General features: G+C 50.1%; 1 protein-coding gene across 6 annotated transcripts in view; it reads left to right on the top strand.

Moving 5' to 3' along the window:
* LPIN1 (lipin 1) overlaps window positions 1–26,349 on the top strand; it is a 120,980-nt gene that overhangs the window by 52,766 nt on the left and 41,865 nt on the right. For 3 of the 6 annotated variants that reach the window (XM_065891052.1, XM_065891050.1, XM_065891053.1), the window contains 4 exons: window positions 17,634–17,834; window positions 18,568–18,663; window positions 21,992–22,290; window positions 24,916–25,041. In XM_065891052.1, the coding sequence (XP_065747124.1) occupies window positions 17,634–17,834; window positions 18,568–18,663; window positions 21,992–22,290; window positions 24,916–25,041 (722 nt within the window). Of the gene's footprint in view, window positions 1–17,630; window positions 17,835–18,567; window positions 18,664–21,991; window positions 22,291–24,915; window positions 25,042–26,349 lie in introns of those variants that run through there. The other 3 variants (XM_065891055.1, XM_065891054.1, XM_065891056.1) reach the window with 2 other exon arrangements.

Genomic DNA, 26,349 nt, shown 5'->3' with positions numbered 1-26,349 from the left:
GCCTGAGTCCCATGAGTCTTGGACTCTGCCCAGCGCGTGGCCCAGGGGAGGGTGCACTGCGCGGTCTAATTAATGTATCTGTTAGGGTGAATTAGGGTGGTGTGGCCTTCAAGCTGTGGCCAATTGTCAGACGCTCCCCTTAATCTCCCTGCGACTTCTTTTGCCCTCTTGGATGCCTCAGCCCTCATCTATGATCCTCCCCCTAATTTGGGGGTGGGCCCTCTGTGCTTTGGTTCCAAGCATTCCCTGGTGTACTCTCCCTCCTCCTCCTGTGGAACCCAGGACCTCTCATACCTGCCTCTTCCCCCAAGAAACTCACTTTGGTTAGCCCGCCCACGGGCACCCGGCTGGGATGGGACCCACTCCACCTCTGGTGGATTTCCACACTGCTCTGTGCCCTGCCCTTCGAGGGGGCGGTGCAGCACTGGGTGGTCCCTGGTTCCCATCTGATTCTTGAGGCCTCGAGCAAGGGAGTGCCTGTGCTGAAGGCCTCCAGCCAAACCCTGGCCTTGCATCCTACTGAGATTCCCTCCCTCCCTAGGAGACCAAGTCAGGCACCAGAGATAAAGTATAGCCCTCTGGGGGAAATTCATTGTCCTTTCTGCCCTGGGCATTTACAGAGCTAACCGCCAGTTGTCACTGTCAGGAGATGAGTCAATTGCACACCCACCTGTATTGTTTCATGAGACTCAGGTGAAGAGGGGCGGTCGTTCACCATCCTGTCTCCCCTCCCCCTTGCAGAGCCCTTTCAATTGTGTAGGTAGTTAATCTGGAAAACTTCAGAATTCCCAGGATTGTTATTGTCACTGGATAGAAGGATGGAGATTTCCAGCTGGAATAGGGCGGCTTAGATCATTCTCGTCGCTTTTCTATGTAGAAAAAAGTTCTGACAGTCGAGGAGTTGTCATTGTTTAGCCTTACACATCATCAGCCTTCTCTAGGTGTCCCTCCTAGGAGGAAGGTCAGCAGCCTGCCGGGTCTTGAGGCTGGGCAAGCCGGGCAGTCTCTGTATCACAGCTGGGCTAAGCACTGAACAGATCCTGGGAATCACCACTCCTTAATGTATACGGTTCTAGAACTTCAAAATCTTTCAAGTTAGCAAAGGCCATGCATTTCACGTGTTGGCCATTTCCATCCTCAAAGTGGATCTGCCTCCGATTTTCCAGATAGTGAAACCGAGTCTGAGTCTTTTTAGGATGGAGGGTGCTTGCATCGCTTTGCCCTGGCATCACTCCTCCCTCCTTCCTCCTCCAGAGGCTGGAGCAAGTTTACTCATCCAGGTGGTGGTTTCCTTCTCCTCTTCCGAGTTGGGCTGAAAGCAGCAGGTCCAGGGATTGGCCCAGGGGATCACCTCAGCTGTCCTGGCTGAGTCACAGCTGGGTGACTGCTTGGTTGCAGACAGCACAGCAAGGGCCCTCCCAGGGGGACTCCAGCCAGGGCAGGATCAGCAGGGCAAAGGGCTTTCGTGAATCCAGCTCAGTTTATACTGAAACGTGATCTAGTGTCTTCTCCTCATTGCTTGTTGGAAACAAATTCTCCCTGCAGAGTCTGGACTTGTTTAGATGCAGTGGAAATAATGCGGATAGCAGAGAAACATAACAGATGACCCTTAACTTCTACCTAGAGCCAGCCGGCTTCTTCAACGAGCACCAGAAGCCTTCCCCTTCCCGACATGTCTGGGTTGGCTGGAAAAAATCCCAGTCTTAGAGTGCCCAGAACTGCACTCGTATTTCTTTCCGAGCCCGCATCTTCCGTCTTCCTTCTGCATCTCAGCTCAGTAAAGAGCACTAAGGTAGGCGAGGAAGGAGGGGGCGGGCTGCCCCGGCACTTCCTGCGAGGGAGGCTCTGCCGCCTGGGGCCGGGCGGGCCCTGAAAGCAGCCGAGCGCCTCGAGTCTCGTGAGGCCCCTTGCGCCACCCCGCTCGCCCCGCCCCCGGGGGCCGGGCCGCGCAGACCCGGAGCGCGAGGCGGGCTGGGTGTTTGCATACAAAGGCGGCCAAGCGTGCGGCGCCGCAAGGTAACAACCTCCCCGCCGCCAGCCTCCCGTGTCGAGTCTCCGTGGAGCCCCGGCCAAACCCCGGCCGCCGCCGAGGTAGGGGCCACAGCCTCTGCGGGGCCGGGCTGGGCAGGGCGGGGCACCGCCCGGGGTCGGGGGGCGCGGTCGGGCCGCTGCCGGCCGGGGGATGCGGGACGACGTGATGCCCGGGCACCACACTCTGTCCCCGCGGCCCCTTCGGGGCAAGTGTTTCAGGGAGGGAGGCGGAGAACAGGCCCAGGGACCCGGCGGCCTCGTGAGCTTCCCTCGGGCCTTCTCCCAAAGGGCTGACCTTGATCGGCGTGGCGAACTCGAGGGTGGCCGCGGGACTCCGTCCTGGCGGGACGTGTGGGTAGTACTTGGGCAGCAAGCAGCCCTTGCTTAGCGCCGGGGACTTTTATGAAACTGGTCGGGGAGGTGGGGGTGGGTTATTTGGGATTCCTGCTTTGCTGTTGAGGAAACAGGCTCGGGGAGGTTGACTTACGTGCCCAAGGTCACACAGCTGCCGGGCGGCAGGCTGAGCCCGGGTTGGAATCCTGGTTCTCGGATTACATACAGTCTGGTCCCTCCTCTGCCAGCTTCTGTGCACCTTTCCTGCAGCCTGCTGGATGCTAGGCATTCCATCAGATACCCCTGCGAATAATTTTATTTTGGGCAAGGTGGGGAAAATGTAGGATGAAAAGTAGTGTTTTGGAAATACCTTGAAGTGCCGTGGAGCAGGGGTGTGTATAGATGACCGGCTGGCCATTTGCGTGGAGGGTAGTGGCTGGAGAACGCAGGTGTCAACCCGGTTTTGACCAACAAACAGGAACTTGACTAAAACAACTGGCCGTGTTAATTCAAAGAATTTTTAGAGCCCAGTAGTTTCGAGGAGTTTTTTGGAGACATGAGCTTATCAACTGTTTTTATGGGAGGGGGCGGGTAATGGGGGGGTGCTTGTGAAATTTACTGTTTGTCCCTGTTCTATAATTTGGGTCTTATGAATTAAAGCAAGCAACTGCGGAAAGTACAGCCACTGAGAAGTAAACACACACGTACGCGTCTTCCCCCCAGAAATGGTGGAAATCTAAGAGTTTGTCTTCCGGTTCTGTATTTTGATAATGCTTCATTCACATCTGCCGACATCTGTTTTATTATCGAGTGTTTTTGTGTATGGGTGTGTGGTTGGAGCTTTTATGCTTGTTTGTGTGGAGGGCTGTATGGTGTGGAGCCAGGCCTGGACAGAGCCCTGGACCTGAACTTAGTGGGCCTGGAGGCCTGGGCTCTCGTCTGGGTTCTGCGTTAGCTTGACAGTGGGGCCCTGCCCAGGTGCCTTCACCATCCCGGGTCTCAGTTGCCCAAAATCTCAGCACTCTGGGAAAGAATGGCTGCAGAGGACAAAGCTGCTGAGTCTTGTTGCAAGGGAGAGAACTTGGGCACTCGGGTGGGGCACCGACGGATCTCCTGGTCTTGAGGGGACCTTGGAAAGGCTGGGAAGTCTGCCCTGGGAGGGGGTAGTGTGGCCAGCCTGGCCAGAAGGAAGTCTGTAAGCCTGCCCCCCACCCAGTCAGCTGTGTTCAGGGCCCTGGACCAGAGGGCGGGGTGGAGGGCAGGAGATGGAGAGAGATTTCAAAGGAAGGGCCTGAGGCCTATGGCGCACACAGGCTGGTGCAAAGAACTTGGCTTTGTAGTTTTACCCACTTGTAACTTGGGCCAAAGACACATTCTCTTGAGTGTCTCTTGAGTGTTTCTTCTCCTAGGCAATGAAGAGAGAATCACACCCATTTGCAAGTTATGGTAAACGTGTTCACTGAGATACACAAGAGCCCCTGGGAAAGAATGAGGGGTCCCTGTGGTCACTGTTATTTTAAGGGAGGAACGCAGGGTGCCAGTGAGGAGGGCTAATTGTAGAGTTGGGACAGTCCAGCCTAACTCGGGCCTCTGGGCTGTGAATCAGCGCTGTGGGTCCCCCTCTCACACTGTGAGTTGGCCTCCCCTGGGTCCTTTCTCTTCTGGGTTCAAGGTCTAAAAGGTACCTAAATGTGATGAATTGATTTGGGCAGGGGTGCCAATGGGGATGGATGACACTGCAGGCAGCTCATTCCAGGGAAGGCCTGTTGACGGGAATGGCCTTTGGAGCATTTTGAAAAAGACCTAGGAGACAGTGGTCCAGTTGGGACACTGAGGCTGGTGGTTTGACCTGTTTGCACTTCAACTTCCTCAGCGTGACTGAGCCATGAGAACCGGGGGCTGTTGAGGTGACAAGGAACATGTGAGGCCGCAGTGTCCGGTCAGCATTGGGGCGAGTGCCCTGGGGAGGGCGGGCAAAGTCCCACTTCTTAGGTTTCACTGAACCCTGGCCGGGTTTATTACTCCCGAAGCCCACTCACTCAGAATCGGAGTGGGATTTGTGAAAAGAAGTCGAGCAAAGTCCGAGCAAAGCCCATCAGCGGGAGCTTTCTAAGCTGTGAGCAGAGGGTCTAGAAAGAGCAGGGGCCTGACACCTGCTTTCATTCCTGGCAGCAGGTCCAGCTCGGGGGATGCAATGTGCCGGGCTCGGGAGACCCTCCTGACAGTGGGGGGGGGGGGGTGCCAGGGAGACTGTGACCTGCCCCCCTGTCCTGTGTCCTCCACACTTCCCTGTGTGCCCCTTCTCCTTCCTCTTCCCATGTCTCCCCCCTGACCCCGCCCCACCTTTTATTTAAGCAACAAGAAGTGAATACTGGCACAGGCCAGTATTCTTCACAGTGCCGCCTGTCACCCTCTGGTCCTAAAATCAGTTTAGTAGGCCCATGGGCATTTTAGAAAAGGTGAAATAGAATAGATGAGAAAATCCCAGACCCGGACATACTAATCTTAGGTTAGGTATTGTTTTGTGAAACTTGTTTAGCTGAGATGGCGTGTGTGTGTGCCCGTGTGCCCCCGCGTGCAAACTCTGGTGGAGGGAAGCGGGGTGTGTGAGACCCAGTGCCTGGTGTGCGGGGAGGGGCCTGTGTGTGTCAGGTGTTGGGTGAAGGGACAGGGCTCCGTCTGGAGAGGATGCTTTTCCGCGCCGGTGATGGAAACCACATCTCTCAACACACTGAGCAGGTTTGGGATTCTTGCGACAACCTTTTTTCCTGCTGCTGAATGCTGGGCTTTCGAGTAAAGAGCTACAGGTTGTTAGAGCAGAGTCATGGCTCTGCATCGACTGCCTGCTGACCACAGACCCTGCATTCGAGACACCGTGTGTGCCCAGTGCTCCTGGGACACCCATCAGCACGCTTCCACCACGTGCCTCCTTCCCGGAAGGCCCGTTATCTCCTTGGACACGTGTCTTCTCTCTTTTTGGTGAAATCTTCCTCTGCATTGATTGGTCTCTCTAGGCATCCACCTTTGGTTTACGAAAGATAGAAGCAGCGAGGGTCGTGGGATGACCGGGCACCCACAAGGCAGCTCCCCGCTTTGGCCAGAGAATTTCCTGCCGGTGAACTCTGCATCACTCCAGCCTGTGGCCCAGTCTTCGGGTTGCCTTTGGGCTCAGATTTTTGGATAAAATGGAAATGTATTCCCAGCCTATTGGAATCTAACCATACCCTTCTGATATTTCTGTATTAATTTCAACCAGTAGTATTCTTTGGCCCTGTCTTTTTGGGAGGGTGCGATCTAAATAGTTGACGTATGCAAAGCGCTGTCAGGCTGCAGCCTTAACTCACAGTCTGGCCTTTGGTGCCGTGTGTGACCAGAGGGTTAGCACCTGGCTTTCGTTTGGCCGTGCACTTGGAAAAGAACTCCACGTTTACCCATCTTATGAGGTGGGTGCTGTTAGGGTCGTCCGTTTTATAGATATGAGACTGGGTGGCCGAGGGGTCGGTCAGTCGTTCATGGTCATGGGTTAGCAGGTGGTGGAGCTGGGAGGTGAAGGCCAGCTGTCTGCCTCTGCGGCTCAAGCTTTTACAACCCTGAGCTGTAGGCAGCACTCTTGAGCGTCCAGGTGATATTTGGGTGGAGGGAGCAGGGTTCACGCAGAAGTCACAGAAGCAGGGCTTTCTTTTTGGCTAAGACACAGACCTGGACAGAGGGCCCTTGCTGGGGTGTAAAGAGAGGCTGCAAGCCCTGTGCTCCATTCGTGAGTTGCGGGGTCAAGAGCTGGGGGATCGGGGTCTAAACCTGGGCCTGTTTTTCCAGCACATTGGCCACCGGGGTAGTTCAGCTGCCTCCACCCTCCACCACCCAGGCCTTTTGTGCTCCTTGGCAAGGACCTGAGAACACTCATCACACGGGATTGTAAGATCGGAGCATTGCACAATCCCAGCGCTGGAGGAGCGGTCACCCATCTGACCCTTCCGACCAAAGCAGGACCACCCCGCATCGCCCCCGCCTGTCCAGCAGTTTCAGTGCTGGGGAGACCCTGACACCGAGCAGACCAGAGTTTGCCATCCCTCCCCCAGTTCTCTGAGGTCATTAAAAATTAACGTTAAAGCAGTACATGCACATGTAGAAAACAAAACCCAGGAACCAATGCCTTGGAAATATTTGTGATGAAAAGTGAAGGTCTCCTCCCCTTCCCCAGGCCTGTTCCCTAGGGTGAGCCTGTGAACCTTGTTTGGTATGTACATCAGTCCGTAATTTTTTTGTGCATATGAGAATATGTATAAATGTAATTCTTAGAAATGGGTTCATATTATAAATATTTTTGTACTTTTTTCACACAGTATATATACCTTTTCATGTTAGTATTTGGAGAACTACCTCTCCCTCTCTTTTTTTTTTTTTAACAGCTTCATAATATTCAATTATATGGTGTGGGTGGTCCCTAATTTACTTAACTGAAGTCCTGTAGATATTTGTTTCTAATTTTCCTTATTATAATCAGTGCCCTGATTACTGTTTTGTACATAGCAGAAGAATTGCTGGAGTTTGCTGGTGTGTGCCAAAAAGGACAGCTATTGCCACAATGCTTACCCCATTTGTTACCCCTCCAGCAGGGAGTGGTGAGTGTTCGTTTTCTCCTGTTCTCACCAACCCCTCAGGCTTTTACAAAATGCTTTGATTTTGGACCACCTGAACGGCCTCCTTTGATTTGCATATCTTAAATTATGAATAAGATTGAGTATCTTCTCATATATCTTTGACCAAACGGACTTCTTTCTCTGTGAACTCTCTCTCTTTTGCTCATTTTTCTGTTGGGTTGGTCTGAGGCCATCTTAAATTGACATTAATATTTTAGAGGTGGATGGTATTAGCAAAGCCACAGGGTTACGAGAGCTATGGCTGGGGTATTGAATTTTGGCAGAAGTTCCAAGAAAGCAGTGTTTCTTGGCAATCTGTGAACCCTGGAGAAGAATTCGGCCAATTTTGGATGAAATGCTGATTCTTCTGGTGTCACAGTGAGGTGAGAAGTCATGAGACCTCCATTCCCTCATCTTGACAAGTGTTCACAGCGCTGCCCCCTGGACCCGTACGAGACTGGGGTAGCTGGCGGGTTTGTGCATCTGCTGTGTGCCCAGAGTGTGGGGCTCCTCCCCTGTGGGCGGCCTTGAAGGAGGAGAAAATCTCCTCGGCCTTCCCTCTCTGTCTTTGCTGAGTGTCTGGAGTTATTCTGGACGCCCGCTTTCCTGACTGACTTTGCAGAGTGGCAGCCCCCTGCATCCTGGGCACACTCACGCCCCACGCCTCCTGCCATATACCCTGCGTCCTGCAGGATGGCCTGCAGCTGGCTCGCCCTTCCCCTGGGCCTGGAGCTGAGCTGTGATGGGCAGGACCTGCTTAATTCAGAGAGGGCTTTGCCGCGGGGACCCCAGGGCGGGTTGGTTTTGCTGCTTCATCACTTTTGTCAGGAAGTAGTGATATTAGTGTGACCTGAAAGCTTTTCAAAAGCATTGCAGGTTTTTCTGGTGAATTTTTCTTACTTTGGACCAGAGTGCCTCCTGAAGAACACTGGCGTGCCAATAAAGTCCCCGCATCCCCAGGGGTACTGACGGACACAGAAGTTTGCTCTCTTGCGTACGAAGTTTCTCTTAGTGCTCCGTTCAAGATGGTCGGACATGGGCTTCCCTGGTGGCGCAGTGATTGAGAGTCCGCCTGCCGATGCAGGGGACACGGGTTCGTGCCCCGGACCGGGAAGATCCCACATGCCGCGAAGCGGCTGCGCCCGTGAGCCATGGCCGCTGAGCCTGCGCGTCCGGAGCCTGTGCTCCGCAACGGGAGAGGCCACAACAGTGAGAGGCCCGCGAACCGCAAAAAAAAGAAAAAAAAGATGGTCGGACTAACACATGGGGCAGCTGCTGCCAGACTCACCTGGTCCAGACTGGCCAGGGGGAAGGGACCTGCCCCAGCGTGTGCTGTCCGCGCGGCAGGGGTGGGCGTGAAGCCCAGGCACCTGGACTTCCAGTCTGGCGTTGTTTACCCTGCGTCACGCCGCACCTAAGTCATACTTCCTCGTTGGTCTGTATGATTTATCACACTTGCCAACTGATAAATATCGACGCGCGGTGCTCTGAACAAAGACTTCCTCTTTGCCGTTACTGTAAATAGCACGAGGAAGAGACGCTGTTTATGAACCAATTTCATTTCCATGTAAGTCTTATTAGTCATAATATCATTCTTGGAATTTCTTAGAAATTGTCTTTTTTTAATGCTTTGTGTGAAAACCAGCGTTTGCCTCGTAACCTTGCAGGTGAATGTGATCTTGGCCAGTTCCGGAGCACCACGGTGTTTGTGTTGTTACTCAGAGCTGATCAGACCTCACGTTTGGACCCCAGACGTGGAGACAGAGTCTGGAATGTGCTCAGTGGAGATCAGCCAGGGGTGATGGGTGGAGGCCCCCCACCCATCCCTGTGAGGCCCGGCTAGAGTGCTAGGGCACAAGGGGCAGTCACACAGCCGTCCTCAGATGAACAGAGAGACGTCCCGGGGCTTCAGGGAGCTGTGGGGAGAACCCCAGAGAGGCAGCTTCTGTCGTGTCCTCGAGGAAGAATGGTCCTAGCTAATAAAAGCCAAATGGCTTAAATACGCCCAGTGGCAGATGCTCTCTCCCAGAGCAAATTCTTCAGTGTCCAGAAAGGTTATAGATGGACATCCACGTTCAGTTGTTCAATAACTGAGCCAGCTAAGATGTAAGACTTCCAGCTTCTCAGGACAGGAATTAGCCTTGGCTGGTGCCAAGCCCCGTGCCGGGCACAGGTGAGCTTTTGTGTCATCTGCTGGGTGCAGGGGGAGTGGACGTGTGTGGGAAGGGGTGGGATTGGCTAGTTACTCACCAGTCCTCAGAGGTGACTTTCAGATGCTTGAGGTAGAGCTGGATGAAGAGGAGGAGGGGAAGGTTTTATCCATGGGCATTTAATTTAGATTGTAATGGTAAAATCTCTTTGCCCTTTTTCTTCGTTAACTCAAAAGTGAGGAGACCCTTTCCAGAGCTGCAAGGTCCCTGGGGCATGGCCCTGACTATTAGCTGGTGGCAGGGCTCAGCCGAGCCTGTGCGCCTGCCCTGAGCACCTTCTGCTCACCTGCGTGTGCCACCTGGACATGTCAGAGGATGAGGCTGATCTGCCGCTCCTGGACCAACCGGCAAGCACAGACATACCCCTGGAGCAAGGAGACCAATTTCCAAGCCAGCAGATACAGCTCTTAAAATGTACCGTGGTGGATAACTTTGCCTTCCCCGTTGGAGAAGTGAATATATTTTTAAATGCCGTGCGTTACATTTACCTTTCCGCAGGTATAATTTAAAGTCTGCGCGCGCTGCCCCATAGGTAGGTCGGGCCATCAAGTCATACGGGAGGTTGGCAGGATTGTCATAGTGTCGGATATAGACTGAACCTGGGTTGGATGTACTTCCACCCCTTCCCCTGCCCAGGTTATATATAGACTCTCTGCAAACTGGGAAAATGATATCCCTTGCATCATTATGATAACTAAGCAAACAACTTAAACTCTTGATGATTCTCCCATCAGGACAGTGGACCAACCTTAATGGTGTGTGAAAACGGACAGCGGGTTTAAAAAGGTTTGTGTCACGCCGGTTTGCTGCGTTATTGTCTTCGCCTAGCGTTGCCAGTAAATATCCCCTCGGTGGATATCGAGAAGTCCCTCAGATGCGCTCCTTTGACCAGAGTAGCTGGCAGGCCGCAGCAGCTGTTTGGGTTTCTGGGGGTGTAATCCTGCTGCCGGTCCCAGGAACACAAAGTCAGAGGCCTCGCCCTGCGTGATGTTGGGTTGGTTTTCCAACCAGGACACTCCCTGCATGTGCCTTGAACCCAGAGTCCACGGGAGTCCCTTAGGCACCTGCTGTGAGGGGAGAGGTGACAGAGCACACGGCTGCGTGCACAGGTGGGGGATTCCCGGCAGGCTCGCTCCAGGAAGCCATGAGTCATCCTGAGGACAGAAGTGCCGAAGATGTCTTCAGATCCCAGACTGAATGAAGGAGGGTGTCTGACCTTTTAGACCTTGAGGACTGTGGGGGAAGGTTTTGGATTGACCTTCTGTAGCCCCGAGGAGGGGTAGCGGAGGAAGGTGTGAACGCTTGTGAGAATGTCGCACCCAGAGCCCACGACTGAGTCCAACTTATCGAGTCATTTGCTCAGGGAAGAAATGGCGGACGTTTGGCCTGTGCTTTCCAAGGGCAAAGACCTTTTCAAAATCACCGTCTTGTACCTCGCTCTTGGTGACAGCGGCGAGGCCTCATCAGAGAGGCCGTGTGAAGACCCGGCCGCCGTGCACACAGCTCACAAGTGCCGGAGGAAGGTGAGCACATCCAGGCCTTTGGAGCCCCATTGACTAAACACATATGTGCACCTGAAAGCGGAGAGCTATGTTTATCTGTGACCTTGTCGAGGACTAACAGCCTGGGTGCTCCAGAGAGGTAATTGGGGAGCCAGCGGATAGAGGAATTTTTTGCTGAAAACAAAAAATTTAATTGAACATCAAAAGATTACTGCTGGACTTCCCTGGTGGCGCAGTGGTTGAGAGTCCGCCTGCCGATGCAGGGGACACGGGTTCGTGCCCTGGTCCGGGAAGGTCCCACATGCCGCGGAGCGGCTGGGCCCGTGAGCCATGGCCACTGAGCCTGCGCGTCCGGAGCCTGTGCTCCGCAGCGGGAGAGGCCACAGCAGTGAGAGGCCCGCGTACCGCAAAAGAAAAAAAAGAAAAAATAATTACTATTAATGACAAAACCCCACACATCTCAAGTTAAAGATTTGGGAAGATGCAAGAATCTGAGCTCATTGAAACGAATTCTTTGAAATAGATTTTAATTGTCTAGGGCCAGTATCCTGTTTTTCTCCATCCTGAGTTCCTTCAGGGTGCACCATTGGGGTGGCTGCAGTGGCGGGTGTCTTGATGGTGGGGCGACATTCATTGTTTACCAGAATGGCAGGCAGCATTTTTTTTTTTTTGTACTCACCCCCAATTTTATGCAATTTCTATTTTTCCTACTTATCCTTTATCTTTCATGGCCTGTTTGTTGTCAAGAAACGTGTTATGAGCTTGTTACCTAAACTGCGTTTGTAGTGAATTTAGTTGGGGGCATTGTCTTCATGAGTTTTATGTTCCTGGGAGAGAACAATTCCCGTTTTCTTAATTTCTTCGAATTTTAGCACTGTTCCCCTCATACCCAGACTTGCTAAGCTACTTGGAGGCGGTGTGTGCACATCTGGAACTTTTTATGATGGGACAAAAAAAAATTCCCAAACAAATCCCTCTCTCCTACATCCCCGCTCTCCCCCTCCCCCCGCCAAAAATCAAACCCCCCCCCCCCCCCCCCCCCGCAATAACCCTAAAACAAAAAACCAACTCCAAACCCCTGGTTTCTTGCTTGGGATGAAAACTTGCTTTTATGATGTTGTTATGACCAGGTCACAGGATCATCAGCTTAGAGCCCCATTTTTGAATTTCCTTTACAACGTCTTTGTTGGATCGTGGCTGAGATTCTTTGAATACTCCCATTGATGCTGAGCTCACTCCCTCTAACGAGTCAGTTCTCGTAGAAGCTTGGTCTCATAGATTGTGCTTTCCACCCTGGCTCTGGGATGGCCTCTCTCTGATTCCAACTTTAATTACAATCTCTGATCACCGGGGTAGCACTGGATACCCTGTAAACGTGTGCCGAACGTTACCGACCTTTAGAACTAGATGACTGCCATCTGTTTCGCTGAAGCCACAGGACTGGTCTTTCTTTAACTGGGCCTCACCCATTGATACCAGTTCTGTCCAGCAAGAAGGGGAGGCAACGCTACGCACAGCAGGACAGGGAGGGCCAGGGGTTCAACCTGGGCTCCCGTCCTCACTGCCGCTTACCGGCTGTGCTGCCCTGAACACCACGCAAGCCCGGCGCCCCAGTTCCTTGTCAGAAATGGGGTAATGATGTCGGTCCTGAGTACTCAACCTATGCAGAGGAGTCTCATGGATTTGCATCACATGAGCTGCCCTGGGCAAAGGAGTTTCGTGTGTCGTGAAGTGCTGAGCAAATGTGTGGAGGTTTGCGTGGCCTTTCACCTGGGATTCAGGAAAAGGTGATTATTAGTGATCAGTGGCCTGCTGAGGATTTGCAGCACCCGCCGGCTGGGCGTTAGGTCTGATGGTTTTGGAGTATTCCTTGTTCTCCAGAGTCAGTAGGCACCTGTCGTGGTTTTCCAAGCCCATTTAAATCTTTCTCCAAACCATCATTTTATCTTCTTGCCTCCACTTACTCTCCCTGGAGTTCCTGGTTGTTGCGTCAGGTAAGAAGCATGCGTGTTCAGACTGCACCTGCAGCTCCCCGGAGAGCCTCACGGAAACAAGGATCGGTCTGGGGGCGGGGGGGGGGGGGGGCTGGGTTGAGCGACAAAAAGTTAACATCATACGGCAGTAGAATTTGTTTTCCCAGAGAGCCCGAAATACTCTTTCATTCTGGATGTCCTTCCAAAGATGATCCACAGGTTAGCCTTTGCTGAAATTCTAGTAGAGTTAGGGAATTTGCTTTCAGTAGTTCTCTTTCATTAGCTTCTGGTACGTTTCCTCATTTCTCTTTATGTGATGACCTGTCTCCTCGTTCCTCATTAAAGCACTAGAATATTGTGCCCACCCGTGTGGCCATGCCTGCCCTGGGGGCCCCCTGTGTGACATAGCTTCGCATCCCCCTACGTGCCACCGCCCCAGTCCTGTTGTGGCACGATGGTCATCAGGGAGAAACAGGCTTCTCCTGCACTCTGGCCCGTCACTCTGGGATGTGCGTTTGTTTCAAAGTGGTAAGAGTAGGACCGGGGCAGCTTTGATTGTGCATCCTCTGTTTCCATCGAACCAATGCAAAAGCGTTCGCAACCAATGAAGCATTTTCACTTTTTGGAAGACAGTCACCATGTAGATTAATTCAATCACGTCATTCCACACGTACCTATCTGAATAGACAAATACGAGAGATTGGGCTCCTGGCAAATGCTGAAGGATGTAATCAGAGGTAGCCTGGGAAGTTAAAGGAAACGTGGTCGTGTGCGGCCGCAACATTTCCTGGGTGCCCAGAGATGAGCAGGCCCCCTCCCGTCCTCAAGGAGGGCAGACAGCTTGCTGGATGGGGTCTCTCCAGCCGTTTGACAAATGACAGCCTGCGTTTATCAAGCAACTTTCCAGGATGGGAGGGGTTGGTGTTAACTGAACAGGAGGGCCAGTGGAAGGTTCAGTTTGCAAAACGATGAGTGATTTTGGGCGCGTAGATGAACAAGGTATCCTGACATGCAGATGAGGACGTTGGAGACGCGATGGGAAATACAGGTTAAGGGGTGATTGTAGAACTCTTGCGGGACTTAAAGAGATGAATGTAGAAGGAAATGATGAAGGTGAGGAAGGTTTAACAAAAATGGGTATTCTGAGAATTGTGTTTATTGAGACAGTTTTGCACTCTTTTTGACCTTTGCTAAGGTGAGGTTTCTCAGCCCTGCGCCCTGATCCACCAGCCTTCCTGGAGAGGAGTAGCTCCAACTTGGGTGTCGCCTGTCGTAGCATCACTGTGTCACGGCCGGGAAGCACAGCCACAGTATGAAAATGGAGACAGTGTTATTTCCTAGATAACATGCCTTCGATAATAGTCTCCTTGACAGACCCGGGAAGGGAATTAAAATCACTTTTATCCACTTGCATAATAAATGAGTGGGAATGATTCCTGAATTGGCGATTAAAGGGACTGGCCTAAAATAATTCAAAGCCCCGTATTTAGGTTCTTTTTTTTTTTTTTTTTTTTTTTTTTTTGCGGTACGCGGGGCTCTCACTGTTGTGGCCTCTCCCATCGCGGAGCACAGACTCCGGACGCGCAGGCTCAACGGCCATGGCTCACGGGCCCAGCCGCTATGCGGCATGTGGGATCCTCCCGGACCGGGGCACGAACCCGTGTCCCCTGCATCGGCAGGCAGACTCTCAACCACTGCGCCACCAGGGAAGCCCCTTAGGTTCTTTTTTTAAAAAAATTAATTAATTTATTTTTGGCTGCGTTGGGTCTTTGTTGCTGTGCGCGGGCTTTCTCTAGTTACGGCGAGCTGGGGCTACTCTTTGTTGCGGTGCGCGGGCTTCTCATTGCGGTGGCTTCTCTTGTTGTGGAGCACGGGCTCTAGGCGCACGGGCTTCAGTAGTTGTGGCTCGCGGGCTCTAGAGCGCAGGCTCAGCAGTTGTGGCACACGAGCTTAGTTGCTCCGCGGCATGTGGGTGGGATCTTCCTGGACCAGGGCTTGAACCCGTGTCCCCTGCATTGGCAGGTGGATTCTTAATCACTGTGCCACCAGGGAAGTCCCTAGTTTTAATAATTGATGCTGTTCAAGCTGAAGACGCTGTTGATTATGAATGTTGTAGATAGAATCCCCAGCGGGAATATGCTTTTGGATTTTTGTGCTCTGTGGTGTATTATCTATTTGGGTCTAATACCACTACTGCAGTGGTTTCTAACTTAGGGAAGAGTATCTGGAAAGACACTGTTCCATGGCATGGAATAATCTTAGAAAATTAGTAGTATTCCAGGAGGTCAAGCTGGAAGATGTCATGTTGAGAAAAATATATTTACCTGTTTCCTAACCTCAGAGTTAAGCACAGCTTAGAGAGCCCCAGTTTGGCCAGAGGGTTTTTTTTGGAGGTTTGGCTCAGCTTTCCTTGAAAAACTTTGGAACGAGGGCTGTGGAATCCCGTTTCACGTGGTCAGTGAAGCCTTGTCAGGTGAAGCAGGTGTTTCCAGCCAAATTCTGAGATTAAAATCAAGAGATTGAAAAGTAACTTGGAATGGGGTGAGTGGAGAGCAGGTGTCTCAAAGCCGTTCAGTGGAAGTTGCAGCATTTGTTTTGTGTACATCTTTGGCTTCTCTTGAGGTCCTGAGGCACTTTCTTCTTCGGGGCAAACGTTCCCCTCCGCGCCTGCTGGTGTGTCTCCGTGGACACCGTGGCGGGAGGGAGGTGAAGGGTGGCAGGGAGGGGGACTCGGGCTGGCCTGGCTTCTTCACTGTCATCAACTTAGCTTCTTCCTTGAGCCTTTTACTTCAAACAGAACTGACGGAAGTGAAACTTGGGAACCGGCGCCCAGCTGGTTTATTCTTGTATTCGGTACCTATTCTCCAGCACGTATTTACAAGAGACCCTGGACGAAGGGAAGGTCAAGGAGAGTGTGGTTACCCTCACGCCCCTCGGCCAGGCAGGCACTGGAGGTGACGTGGGCCCAAGCTGTCACTCAAAGAAACTTTTTAACCAAATAATGGTTCCTCTTCCTGAAATGAGTTTTGGTTAATGCAGTATTCTCCTTTACCCTCCTTGTAAAAAAATTTAAAACTGGTGGTAAAATGCACGTGACATAAAATTTATTCTTTTAACCACTTTTGAGTGAACAGTTCAGTAGACTTAATGTAATACATGCACGTGGGTGTACATGCACGTGGGTGTGCATTCACACGGTGGACGGTCACCATCTAGCTCCAGAACTTTTCTCATCTCGCACACTGAAGCTCTGTCCCCGTTAGACATGAACTTCCCCTGCCCTATCCCTCCCCCCTGGTAATCACCGTTCTGCCTTCTGTTTCTATGGGTTTATCTGCTCTAGGTACCTCAGATAAGTAGGAGCATACAGTATTCATCCTTTTGTAACTGGCTAGTGTCACTTAGCGTAATGCCCTCGAGGCTCATGCAGGTTGTAACGTGCCAGAATTTCCTTCCTTTTTAAGGCTGAGTAGTATTCCATTGTGTCTGTAATACTGCATTCTGCTTATCCATTTATCCATCTGTGGCCTCTTGGGTTGTTCCCACCTTTTGGCTGTTGGGAGTAATGCTGCTGTGAGCACGGGTGTGAAGGTTATCTCTTTGAGACCTAGCTTTCAGTTCTCTCGACTGTATACCCAGAGGTGGCATTGCTAGGTCATGTGGCAGCCCTGTCTTAAGTTTGTTGAGGGGTCACCACGCTGTCGCTGCACCTGGCTGGGCAGCCAGGCGGGTGTGGCTCACGCCGGGATGGCCGTCACAGCCCCAGCTGTGAGGAGGGCCAGGGCTCGGCGCCGGCGGAGCCCCCGTTGCCCTGTGCCCCAGTGTCTCCCGGATTGGCGCTCTGCCTCGTTTCTTCCGTCACTGCCGCCTTTCAGGCTGGCATCCTGTCTTGTCGGCACCATCACCAGAAGCCACAGGTTGGTCTTCCTGCCTTCAGTGTCTTTTCTTGGCCGCCTTCTCTACATTTTTACTGTAGCGCTCTATCTAAATCATGGATCAAATCCCCATCTTGTGGTTCCCGAGTCCCCGACGGCTTCAGTTGGTACAAAGCACCTTCCGAGTCTCCTGGCAGGTGTCGGCTCTCGTCCTCCCCCTGCGTGTTCTCTGCCGCAGGCGCCACCCCCTCTGTGCCTGTGCGCACACCTGTCTGTCTGCGGCGGCCTGTCCACCTTCCTCTCCCGGGGAGCATCCCAGCCCTGCTCCCCACCCATCGACTGTCGGCTCCTCTGGGATGGCTCTCCTCTTTCCCTGGATGTAAGTCCCTCAGCGTCTCCTTAAGTCCAAGCAGACACGACCACGTGTGTTCTCCTCTCGCCTTCACGAGCCCGAGTCCCTCCGGGGCACGGGGTCTGCGTCCTTTTAATCTGTGTTCCCGGCGCCAGGCCCCTGGTGGAGTGGAGGCCCTGGATGTTTGCTGAGTGGACTTCGGTTGATCGGCTGGGCAGACAGACCGAAGCCGAGCACAAGTGTCCCTCGAGATGTGAGAGCATCAGGAGGGCAGAGAAGGACCAGGATGGAAACTGTTCAAAATAAAAGTCACTTATTTTTTCCTTCTCAAGTAAAAATAGTCATTTTTTTCTGCCAGCGTTATTAAACACCTGCTCTTTCTGGCGTGGTGGGGAGTATGAAGAGGTCTCAAATACAGTCTCTCTTCCCGAGTCTGAAGATTTGGTCTGTAAAACCTGCACGTGATGAAAGAGCGAGCGCCACACGTGCGGTGGACTCGGAGAGGAAGAGACCGGTGATGACTGAGATCAGGCCTCCTGGGGTGGCCAGGGTTTGGGGTGGGGAGCGCTGGGCGGGGCCCATTCCAGGGGAGCCAGATGCGCTGAGCTGGGTGTCTTTGAAGTCGGGCCTGTGGCGTGGGCACGTTAACCTTGACTGGCTCTAGAGCCTGTCCCGAGTTAATCGTTTGTGCACCTTGCTTGTGTCTCTGTTTCCTAGGCTCAAACCATGAATTACGTCGGGCAGCTGGCAGGCCAGGTGTTTGTCACCGTGAAGGAGCTCTACAAGGGGCTGAACCCTGCCACCCTGTCCGGATGCATTGACATCATCGTGGTCCGCCAGCCCAACGGGAGCCTGCAGTGCTCCCCCTTCCACGTCCGCTTTGGGAAGATGGGGGTCCTGCGTTCCCGAGAGAAGGTGGTACGTGACCTGGGGGACGGGTTCTCTCCTTAGAGAAAAATCCTCGCACTTCTGCGGCCTTACGTATCCGGAGCTCCTCGCGGACCCCGAGTTTTAGCTTTCCGTTGGAAAGGGCTGGTCCCTGAGTTGACGGTTACTCAGATTGTTCTGATCTCTATGCCTGTGTAAATTTCTCCAAGATTTAGTGGCATAAACCAGCTGTTTATTAAGCTCCGGGGGTTCTGTGGGGCAGGAATTCACAGCAAGTGCCGCAGGCTGGCCCGTCTCTGCTCTTTGCCGCCTGGGGCCTCAGCTGAAGACTCAGGGCTGGGGGCTGGGATCCTGTGTAGATGCACTTGCTCACTTGGCTGGTGGCCCTTGGCTGGACTCTTAGCCGAGGCTGTCACCCAGACGCCGTGCGGGCTCCCCATGTGGCCTGGGCTTCCTCACACCATGGCGGCTGGCTGCAAGGGAGGGAGCCGGGCGGACTCTGCCTTCTTTTTCTGGTCTAGCCTCGGAAGCCACGTGGCCTTACCTGTGTTGTGCTCTACTCACTGGGGCAATCACAAGCTTGCATGGACCCAGGATGGTGGTGGTGGTGGGGGAGAAGACTCCGTTTCTTGACCGGAGTGACCAACGGAGGTTTGGAATTGTGAGATATTTGGGGGATGCGTGTGACTGAAGTGTACGTAGAGACCTGGTCATTGCCCGTGAGGTTTCCTGTTGTGATGAAGAACATATGTTTTTCCTTCAGGTTGACATAGAAATCAATGGGGAAGCAGTGGATTTGCACATGAAATTGGGAGATAATGGAGAAGCATTTTTTGTTCAAGAGACTGATAACGATCAGGTAAGGAAGCCTGGGTGGTGAAGCTTTCTCCCGCATTTTGAGCTTTGAGCAGGGCTCATCTGGGAGCGTGTGTGGAGAGGTGATAATGGGGCCGGCTGCGTGGGTGACGGAAGAGGAGAAAAGTGGCTGTTTACCTGTCCTGGGGATCTGAGCCACAGGGTGAGTGTGTGCTATGTCTACCCAAGACTCAGCAGTCCCAGCCTGATGCGTTCGCTCCCTGGTTCCAGGGAGACAGAGGAGTTGAATGACACTGGCCTGAAACCATCATCCCAAAGCATGGAAGTTATACTCGTGTGTCAAATCTCAGACGGCTGAAATGTTCTAATTTTTGTTTAGTGAGTGACTAAATCACATAACTTTTTTACTATGAAAAAATGTTTAACAGCTCTGTTGAGATACAATTCTCACACCATGTGAAAAAATGTTTAACAGCTCTGTTGAGATACAATTCTCACACCATGTGCTTTAGCCATCTCACGTGTACAGGTCTGTGGTTTTTAGTGTTTTCACGGATACATGCAAGGCATCCCCGCAGTCTGTTTTAGAACATCTTCATCACTTCAGGAATAGACTCTGTACCCTTTAGCTACACCTCCCCTATCCCTAAAGCCCTAACTCCCCACCACCCTGAGCCCTAAGCAACCACTAATCAAACTTTCTGTCTCTATAGATTTCCCTAATCTGAACTTCCATCTGAATAGAATCACATAGTTTGTGGTCTTTTGTGCCTGACTTTCATGTACCATAATGTTTCCAAGATTCATCCGTGTTCTGGCTGTGTCACTACTTCATTCCTTTGTATGGCCAAATAATATTCCACTGTATCTGTATACCACATTTCGTTTATCTTTTCATGTGTTGGTGGACACTTGGGTTTGTTTCCACCTTTTGGCTGTTGTGAATAACGCTGTGTACAAGTGTTCGTATAGACACACGTTTTCATTTTGGGGGGTTTATACCCGGGAGTGGAATTGCTGGGTCATATGTAACACTGAACTTACCACTGAGGAACTGCCAGACTGTTGTCCAAAGCTGCTGCACCATTTTACATTCCCACCAGCAGTGCACGAGGGTTCCGATTTGTCTACACCCTCATCAATACTTGCTCTTTGACTTGGTGATTCTAGCCATCCTGGTGGGTGTGAGGTGGTATCCCATCATGGTATTGATTTGCATTTCCCTAATGACTAATGATGTTGAGCATTTTTTCATGTGCTTATTGGCCATTTGTATGTATTCTTTGGAGGAGTGTCTATTCAGATCCTTTGATCGTTTTTTTATTGGGTTATTTGTCTTTTTATTCTTGAGTTATAAGAGTTCATTATATATTCTAGATATGAGTCCCTTATCAGGTAGATGATTTGTAAATATTTTCTTCCATTGTGTGAGTTGTCTTTTCACTTTCTTGATGTTGTCCTTTGAAACACACAAGTTTTAAATTTTGATGAAGTCCAGTTTATCTGTTTTCTCTTTGTGGCTCGTGCTTTTGTTGTCACGTGTAAGAATCCTTTGCCGAGTTCCAAGCCATGAAGATTTACCCCCATGTTTTCTTCTAAGACAAACCATTTGTTTTTGCTCTTTCATTCACTGGGAGAGCCACTTTGAAGGGATCTGATGTAGAGATTCCTCAATAAAAACCACTTGAACTAGTTCCTTTATGAGAAGATAGCCTTTATAGAGTAACGGCTCTAAATAGCTCCAGGCTCTAAAATGAGTGCGCATAGTTTCAATTTCAGGACAAAAACATCCCAGGCTCTGCTTCCTTTTGGTCTTCCCAGAGGTGCCATGGTCTCTCCCAGCCTCAGCCTTCCTGCTCAGATGTGGATTTTATACGTGTAGCACATGGTCTGATGCTCTGTAACCCACTTGATTTATTTAATTATTTATTTTTTGGCCATGCTGCGGCCTGCGGGATTTAGTTCCCTGACCAGGGATCGAACCTGAGCCCCCTGCAGTGGAAGTGCGGAGTCTTAACCACTGGACCGCCAGGGAAGTCCCTCTCTAAGCTACGTTAAACTCTCAGCAGCATGCTTGTTAATCCCCCCTCTCTTTTGTATATATTCTTTACTTCTTTTTTTCCCTAGATTTTCTTTCAAACTAGTTATTTAGGGGTTCCATTGTCTCTCCTCAATACATTTTATGTATTTCTCATATGCTTCTTCACTCACTAGTTCACCTAGTTGCGGGTGTCATCTTGATCAGCCAGCCATCTTCGTAACAAGATTTATTGTCAAGTCCTGGATGTTCTGCTAGAGCTTCATTAATTTCATTTACTTCTCCTGATAGAGGAGAATAGAGCTCACGAGCAGCTTTCACGCTTTCCAAAGCACCAGACGCCTCTTGTTTGTTCAGTTCTGTTGCAACTTCAGGCAGACGACAGTAAACAACATCTCCCAAAGCTTCCTGTGTAAAACTGCTGATTCCCACTGTTCCAATACCGTTTTCTGTTGCTATCCATTCATGTTTGTCTGTGAATTTTTGCATATGTGTCAGGCTGTATGTACAATAGTTACATTGTTCCCTTTTATCTAACAACGCCGTAAGGTCGGGATTATCATTTCCATTTTTCTGATGAAGGAAACAGACTCAGAAGTTAAGTGACTCTGCCCAAGATCACATAGCTCATCAGAGGTGGAACCCTATTTTTTACTACCTGTTACCAGGTTTCTGATAAGAAATGAGTCATTTGATAATAAAATGATGGCTATAGTTTTTTAAAAAACTGGTGAATCATTATAAAACAACTATTAAATTGACAGGCGGTGGAGGTTTTTCTTTTTGGTTGTTGTTATTTTTGTTTTCTTGTAGAGAAGAGGGTCAGTACCTAATCACTTGACAGCCGCACACCTAGGTGTGCTCTGGTACAGGTGGGCACTTGGGGCACGGTGTGGGGACACTGTCAGATGTTTTCTTTAAAAATTATTATTATCCTAATTCAGTGCATGTTAAAAACACACACACACACGAGTGCAAAACGGAGTCCAGTTCCCGGGGTAATGTGATGACTCCAAGCCCATTTTTTCCTCTTTACCCTGGAAATTTCAGACCAAGTGGGATTTTGGTAGCCTGAAATAACTGATAATTACCTCACTTTGTTATAATTACGAAAACGCAGGATTCAGTACAAAATGGCAGTTAGCGACTTGTCGACTTTATGACCACCTGTCAAATTCGGCAGCCACGTCTGCAGATCGCCGTGACCGCCCTGTGCTCCCCACTGCCCCCCGTGCCTGGGCTCCAGAATGAGCACTGGTGGGTCGTCGGCACCACCGGCTCCTTAAACCCCAACTAACAACGTTCCTTCTCGGAAATGTGTTCTGTCTTTCAGGAGGTGATCCCCGTGCACCTGGCCACCTCCCCGATCCTGTCGGAAGGAGCCTCGAGGATGGAGTCCCAGCTGAAGAGGAGCTCCGTAGATTGGATGAGAAGCCTGGACCCCAACACGTCAGCGCAGGTCTTACCTCCCAGCGAGACCCCTTCAAGTGGCTCTTTAGTGAAGAAGCGCAGGAAGAGGAGGAGGAAGTTGCAGCTGGACAGCCTGAAGCGGGACGACAACACGAACACGTCCGAGGATGAAGACATGTTCCCCATAGAGATGAGCTCGGACGAGCTGCAGGACAGCAGTAGGTAAGTGTGGGTGAAAGGCAGGGCCTCAGCTAGAACTGGGTGAATGCAGTGTTTAGGATGATCCTTTTATTTATTTATTTATTTTTAAATTGACGTGTAGTTGATTTATAATGTTGCGTTATAATGTCAGGTGTACAGGAGTGAATCGGTTTTTTTAATATATACGTATATATATATGTATATATCTGTTCTTTTTCAGATTCTTTTCCCTTATAAGTTATTACAGAATATTGACTAGAGTTCCCTGTGCTCTACAGTAGGTCCTTGTGGTTTATCTATGTTGTCTATACTGGTGTGTATCTGTTACTCCCAAACTGCTGATTTATCCCTCCCCCCTTTTCCCTTTGGTAACCATAAGCTTGTTTTCTATGTCTGTGGGTCTGTTTCTGTTTTCTATGTCTGTGGGTCTGTTTCATTTGTATCTTTTTTTTTTTCGATTGCACACATAAGTGATGTCATACGATATTTGTCTTTCTCTGTCTAGCTTACTTCACTTAGTTTGCTGATCTCTAGGTCCATTCATGTTGCTGCAAATGGCATTGTTTCATTCTTTTTGATGGCTGAGTAATATTCCACTATGTATATATACATGTACCACATCTTCTTTATCCGTTCATCTGCTGATGGACATTTAGTTTGCTTCCATGTCTTGGCTGTTGTGAACAGTGCTGCCATGAACATTGGGGTGCAGGTATCTTTTCGAATTGTGGTTTTCTCCATATATTGGCCCAGCAGTGGGATTGCGGTAGGATTATTCTTATAAACTTTTTTTCCCCCAGAATTTCTTACTCTTCTGTTAATGCATTTGAGACTGAATTTTGGAATCCTGCAGGCCCGATTCTAAAGTAGCATAAAGATGGGATGTAGCTTGTGACAGAGAGACGATCAGTGACATCCTTGGTGATAACTCCAGCTTTCCAGATCAGAACCAAGAAACAGGAGCTCAGCAAATGAATACTTCATGCATGAAACCGTTGTTTCAGAACCCGCTTATTCCTATTTGAGCACCACCTGTGAGCCCGGTAGTTGGGCTGATGGATAGCTGGAGGCCAATCTGTTATAGACTTAGGGCCACAGGTGAATGTAGAACATGACCGGTTTCTCCACAAGCAGACTTTTCAATTTTGATGAGGCCCAAAGTTGAATGGACACCTGTTGTTTTTTTTTCTTTGCTTTTAATAGTGTGGCGGAATGCTGTTTCTGGGTATTACTATTATGGTGAAAAATGCCATTTTTAAAAGCCAAAACATTTGTAAAGAATATTTGATGTTTCATATTTTTATGTAATTCAGTGTAATTTTTGCTCATTGTTTTTGTGTCTTGTTGACACAAAAGGGAGAAGGATGGATAACTGAATCGCTTTGCTGTACACTTGAAGCTAACATAACCTTGTAAATTAACTATACTTCAATTAAAAAAAAAAAGGGAGAAGGAACATCAGGATTAACCTCTGCTTTGTTATTTAGAATAGATTTTTTTTTTTTTTTCCTGGCTGAAAATAAAGGCACATTGACAACGTCGATTTTCCTAACTGTGGCCTCTGATCCGCTGTGGGCTCAGAAGCTGGGTGGTTGGGTTTATTGCAGTCGCCTTCCCTGCCTGGCTTTTAGTTCCAGAACTTAGTGTTAGGTATTTCAGATAACATCCAAAAATAGAGACCAGTGGCCTCTGCGTGAGTGAAATAGTGAATCCTATTTCGTTGAGCGCGCTATACCTGAAACGAGGTAGATTGGCAACCATTTCATAATTATAAGACTACGATTGGTTGTGACATTTATTTAATTCCGCTGGACGAAACATTATCTGTGTACGGCCATACAGGGATTTGGTAGTTCACTCGTACATGGCAAGAGTTTTATTAACCCTCTGGGTACAGTTTTGGGCCCAATCTACCTCTCAGGCTTTTGAGACGTGAAATGTGAAAGACAGCTCCATAGGCCCTACAGTGTAAGTAAGAAGCAGTGTGGTCATCGAGCCCATGTCTAAATTCCAATTCTTGAACAAAATCACTTTACATTTATAATTCAGCCAAAGCATGAGCACACAAAACATTTCTCTGAGTCACTTTTTTCCTGTCTGTTCCTGTCCTGGAATGTGCCTGGAATATGCCTGGGTAGTTTATTTATTTTATTTTTTAAAATCTTATTTATTTATTTACTTTTGGCTCTATTGGGTCTTCGTTGCTACATGAGGGCTTTCTCTAGTTGCGGCAAGCAGGGGCTACTCTTCGTTGCGGTGCATGGGCTTTTCATGGAGGTGGCTTTTCTTATTGCAAAGCACAGGCTCTAGGCGCATGGGCTTCAGTAGTTGTGGCACATGGGCTCAGTAGTTATGGCTCGCGGGCTGTAGAGCGCAGGCTCAGTAGTTGTGGCGCATGGGCTTAGTTGCTCCGCGACATGTGGGATCTTCCCGGACCAGGGCTCGAACCCGTGTCCCCTGCATTGGCAGGTGGATTCTTAACCACTGTGCCACCAGGGAAGTCCCGCCGGGGTAGTTTAAAAGGAGATCATGTTAATCTATGAAGTATTAGCGATAATCAAGGAAAAAATGGAAACTTGCCTTTATTATGAATCTATCACTAATAATTCTTTGACTTTGATTTTTTTTTTTTTTTTTGGTCTCCAGAACTCTTTCTAATGATGTACCTCCATTCCAAGGAGATATCCCTAAGGAAAACCTTTCCCCAGTCATGACTTACCCTCAGTCAGCATCTTACCCGAATTCCGACAGAGAGTGGTCACCTAGCGCCAGGTGAGTGGCTGGTGTGTGTACGTGTGTGTTCACCTGTCCTGGTCCAGAGGATTCCAAGTCAGTTACAGGAAACATGTTTAATAAAATGGTGAAATCTAAGTAAAAAATGAAACAAAGTAGGACTGGAAAAAACACAGTTTAGAGTAAGAGGTACAGATCAGGACTAAAACCAGAGAATGTACAGATCATAAACTTCTATCTAATAGCAAAATGGAGCTACAGATATGGCTCTTAGCTTCCCCAGGAGACACTGAAAGGCCAACCACTTGTTTAGTTACATAAAGCTAATTGTCAACAGGAGCAGACAGGTGACAGAGCCTTTTTGGATACTGAGCCCTGAAATGGGACTCAAGAGCAAAGAGATTGCTTCGGGGGCCCCCGTGGTCATTCGGGGCTGTGAGAATGAGGCCTTCTTCCCTTGCTGCGTTTACGAGTATTGATTTCCCTGAAATGAGCTCTCAAGGGGCCCTAGACTTCCTGTATCAACTTGGAGAACCAGAGCTGCTCGGTGTGCGGGGAAGACTCTAAAGCCTTTAAGCCTGTGAAACCTGTGAGGATATGTGAGCCCTTCTGAGTAGTTTTCAGGACTGGGGAGGGGACAGAACTGAAGCGTGCCTTCTCAGCCGGGATAATATCACCCCTGTCGGGACACAACTTGGTTCTGGGGTGGCCAAAAAATCTTAGATATTATAATAGTGTGTAGCCTCCAAAGGGCCACAGTACATAAGCAGATACATAGTATATCCATGGCATTACAATTTCATGGTGGAGGGAGGGCTATTGGGGAAAAAAAAGGTCCCGGAGGTGTGGCGAGCATAGAAAAGCGGTTGGGAAGCACTGATCTAAGTGACAGCGACATCCTTAGGTTACTCGTGCCTCTAACTTGTTAGGTTTGCTTCTGGTCTAAAGGGGAGGTTTCGGAGCCCCTAAGCCCTGGCACGTGCTGCAGGGCTTCCCACCTGAAGCCAGGCTCACATAGACGCCACTCCTGGTTCCAGTTTGACCCGAGCAATCTCATTAATGAGGTGGCATGGTCAGCGCTGTGTGCTGAAGTTGAGGTTGGAGAACAATGGATGCATCACATGCCTGGTTTCTAGCCGGGACCGTGACAGTGAATGTCCGTCAGCCGAGGTGGGGCTGGGGGCCTGTGGAGTCCCCTCATGGGGGTCTGTCTGTCCTCAGGCCAGCCCTGTCCAGTGGAAACGTAATGCTAGCTACATACGTAATTTAAAATTTTCTAGTAACCATCCTTAAAAAGTGAAAAGAAACTGATGAAATTAATTTTGATGATCTATTTCAATGACCTGG

Source organism: Phocoena phocoena, chromosome 14, assembly GCF_963924675.1.
Source record: "Phocoena phocoena chromosome 14, mPhoPho1.1, whole genome shotgun sequence".
Lineage (NCBI taxonomy): Eukaryota > Metazoa > Chordata > Mammalia > Artiodactyla > Phocoenidae > Phocoena > Phocoena phocoena.
This window is presented reverse-complemented; position numbering and strand designations above follow the sequence as displayed.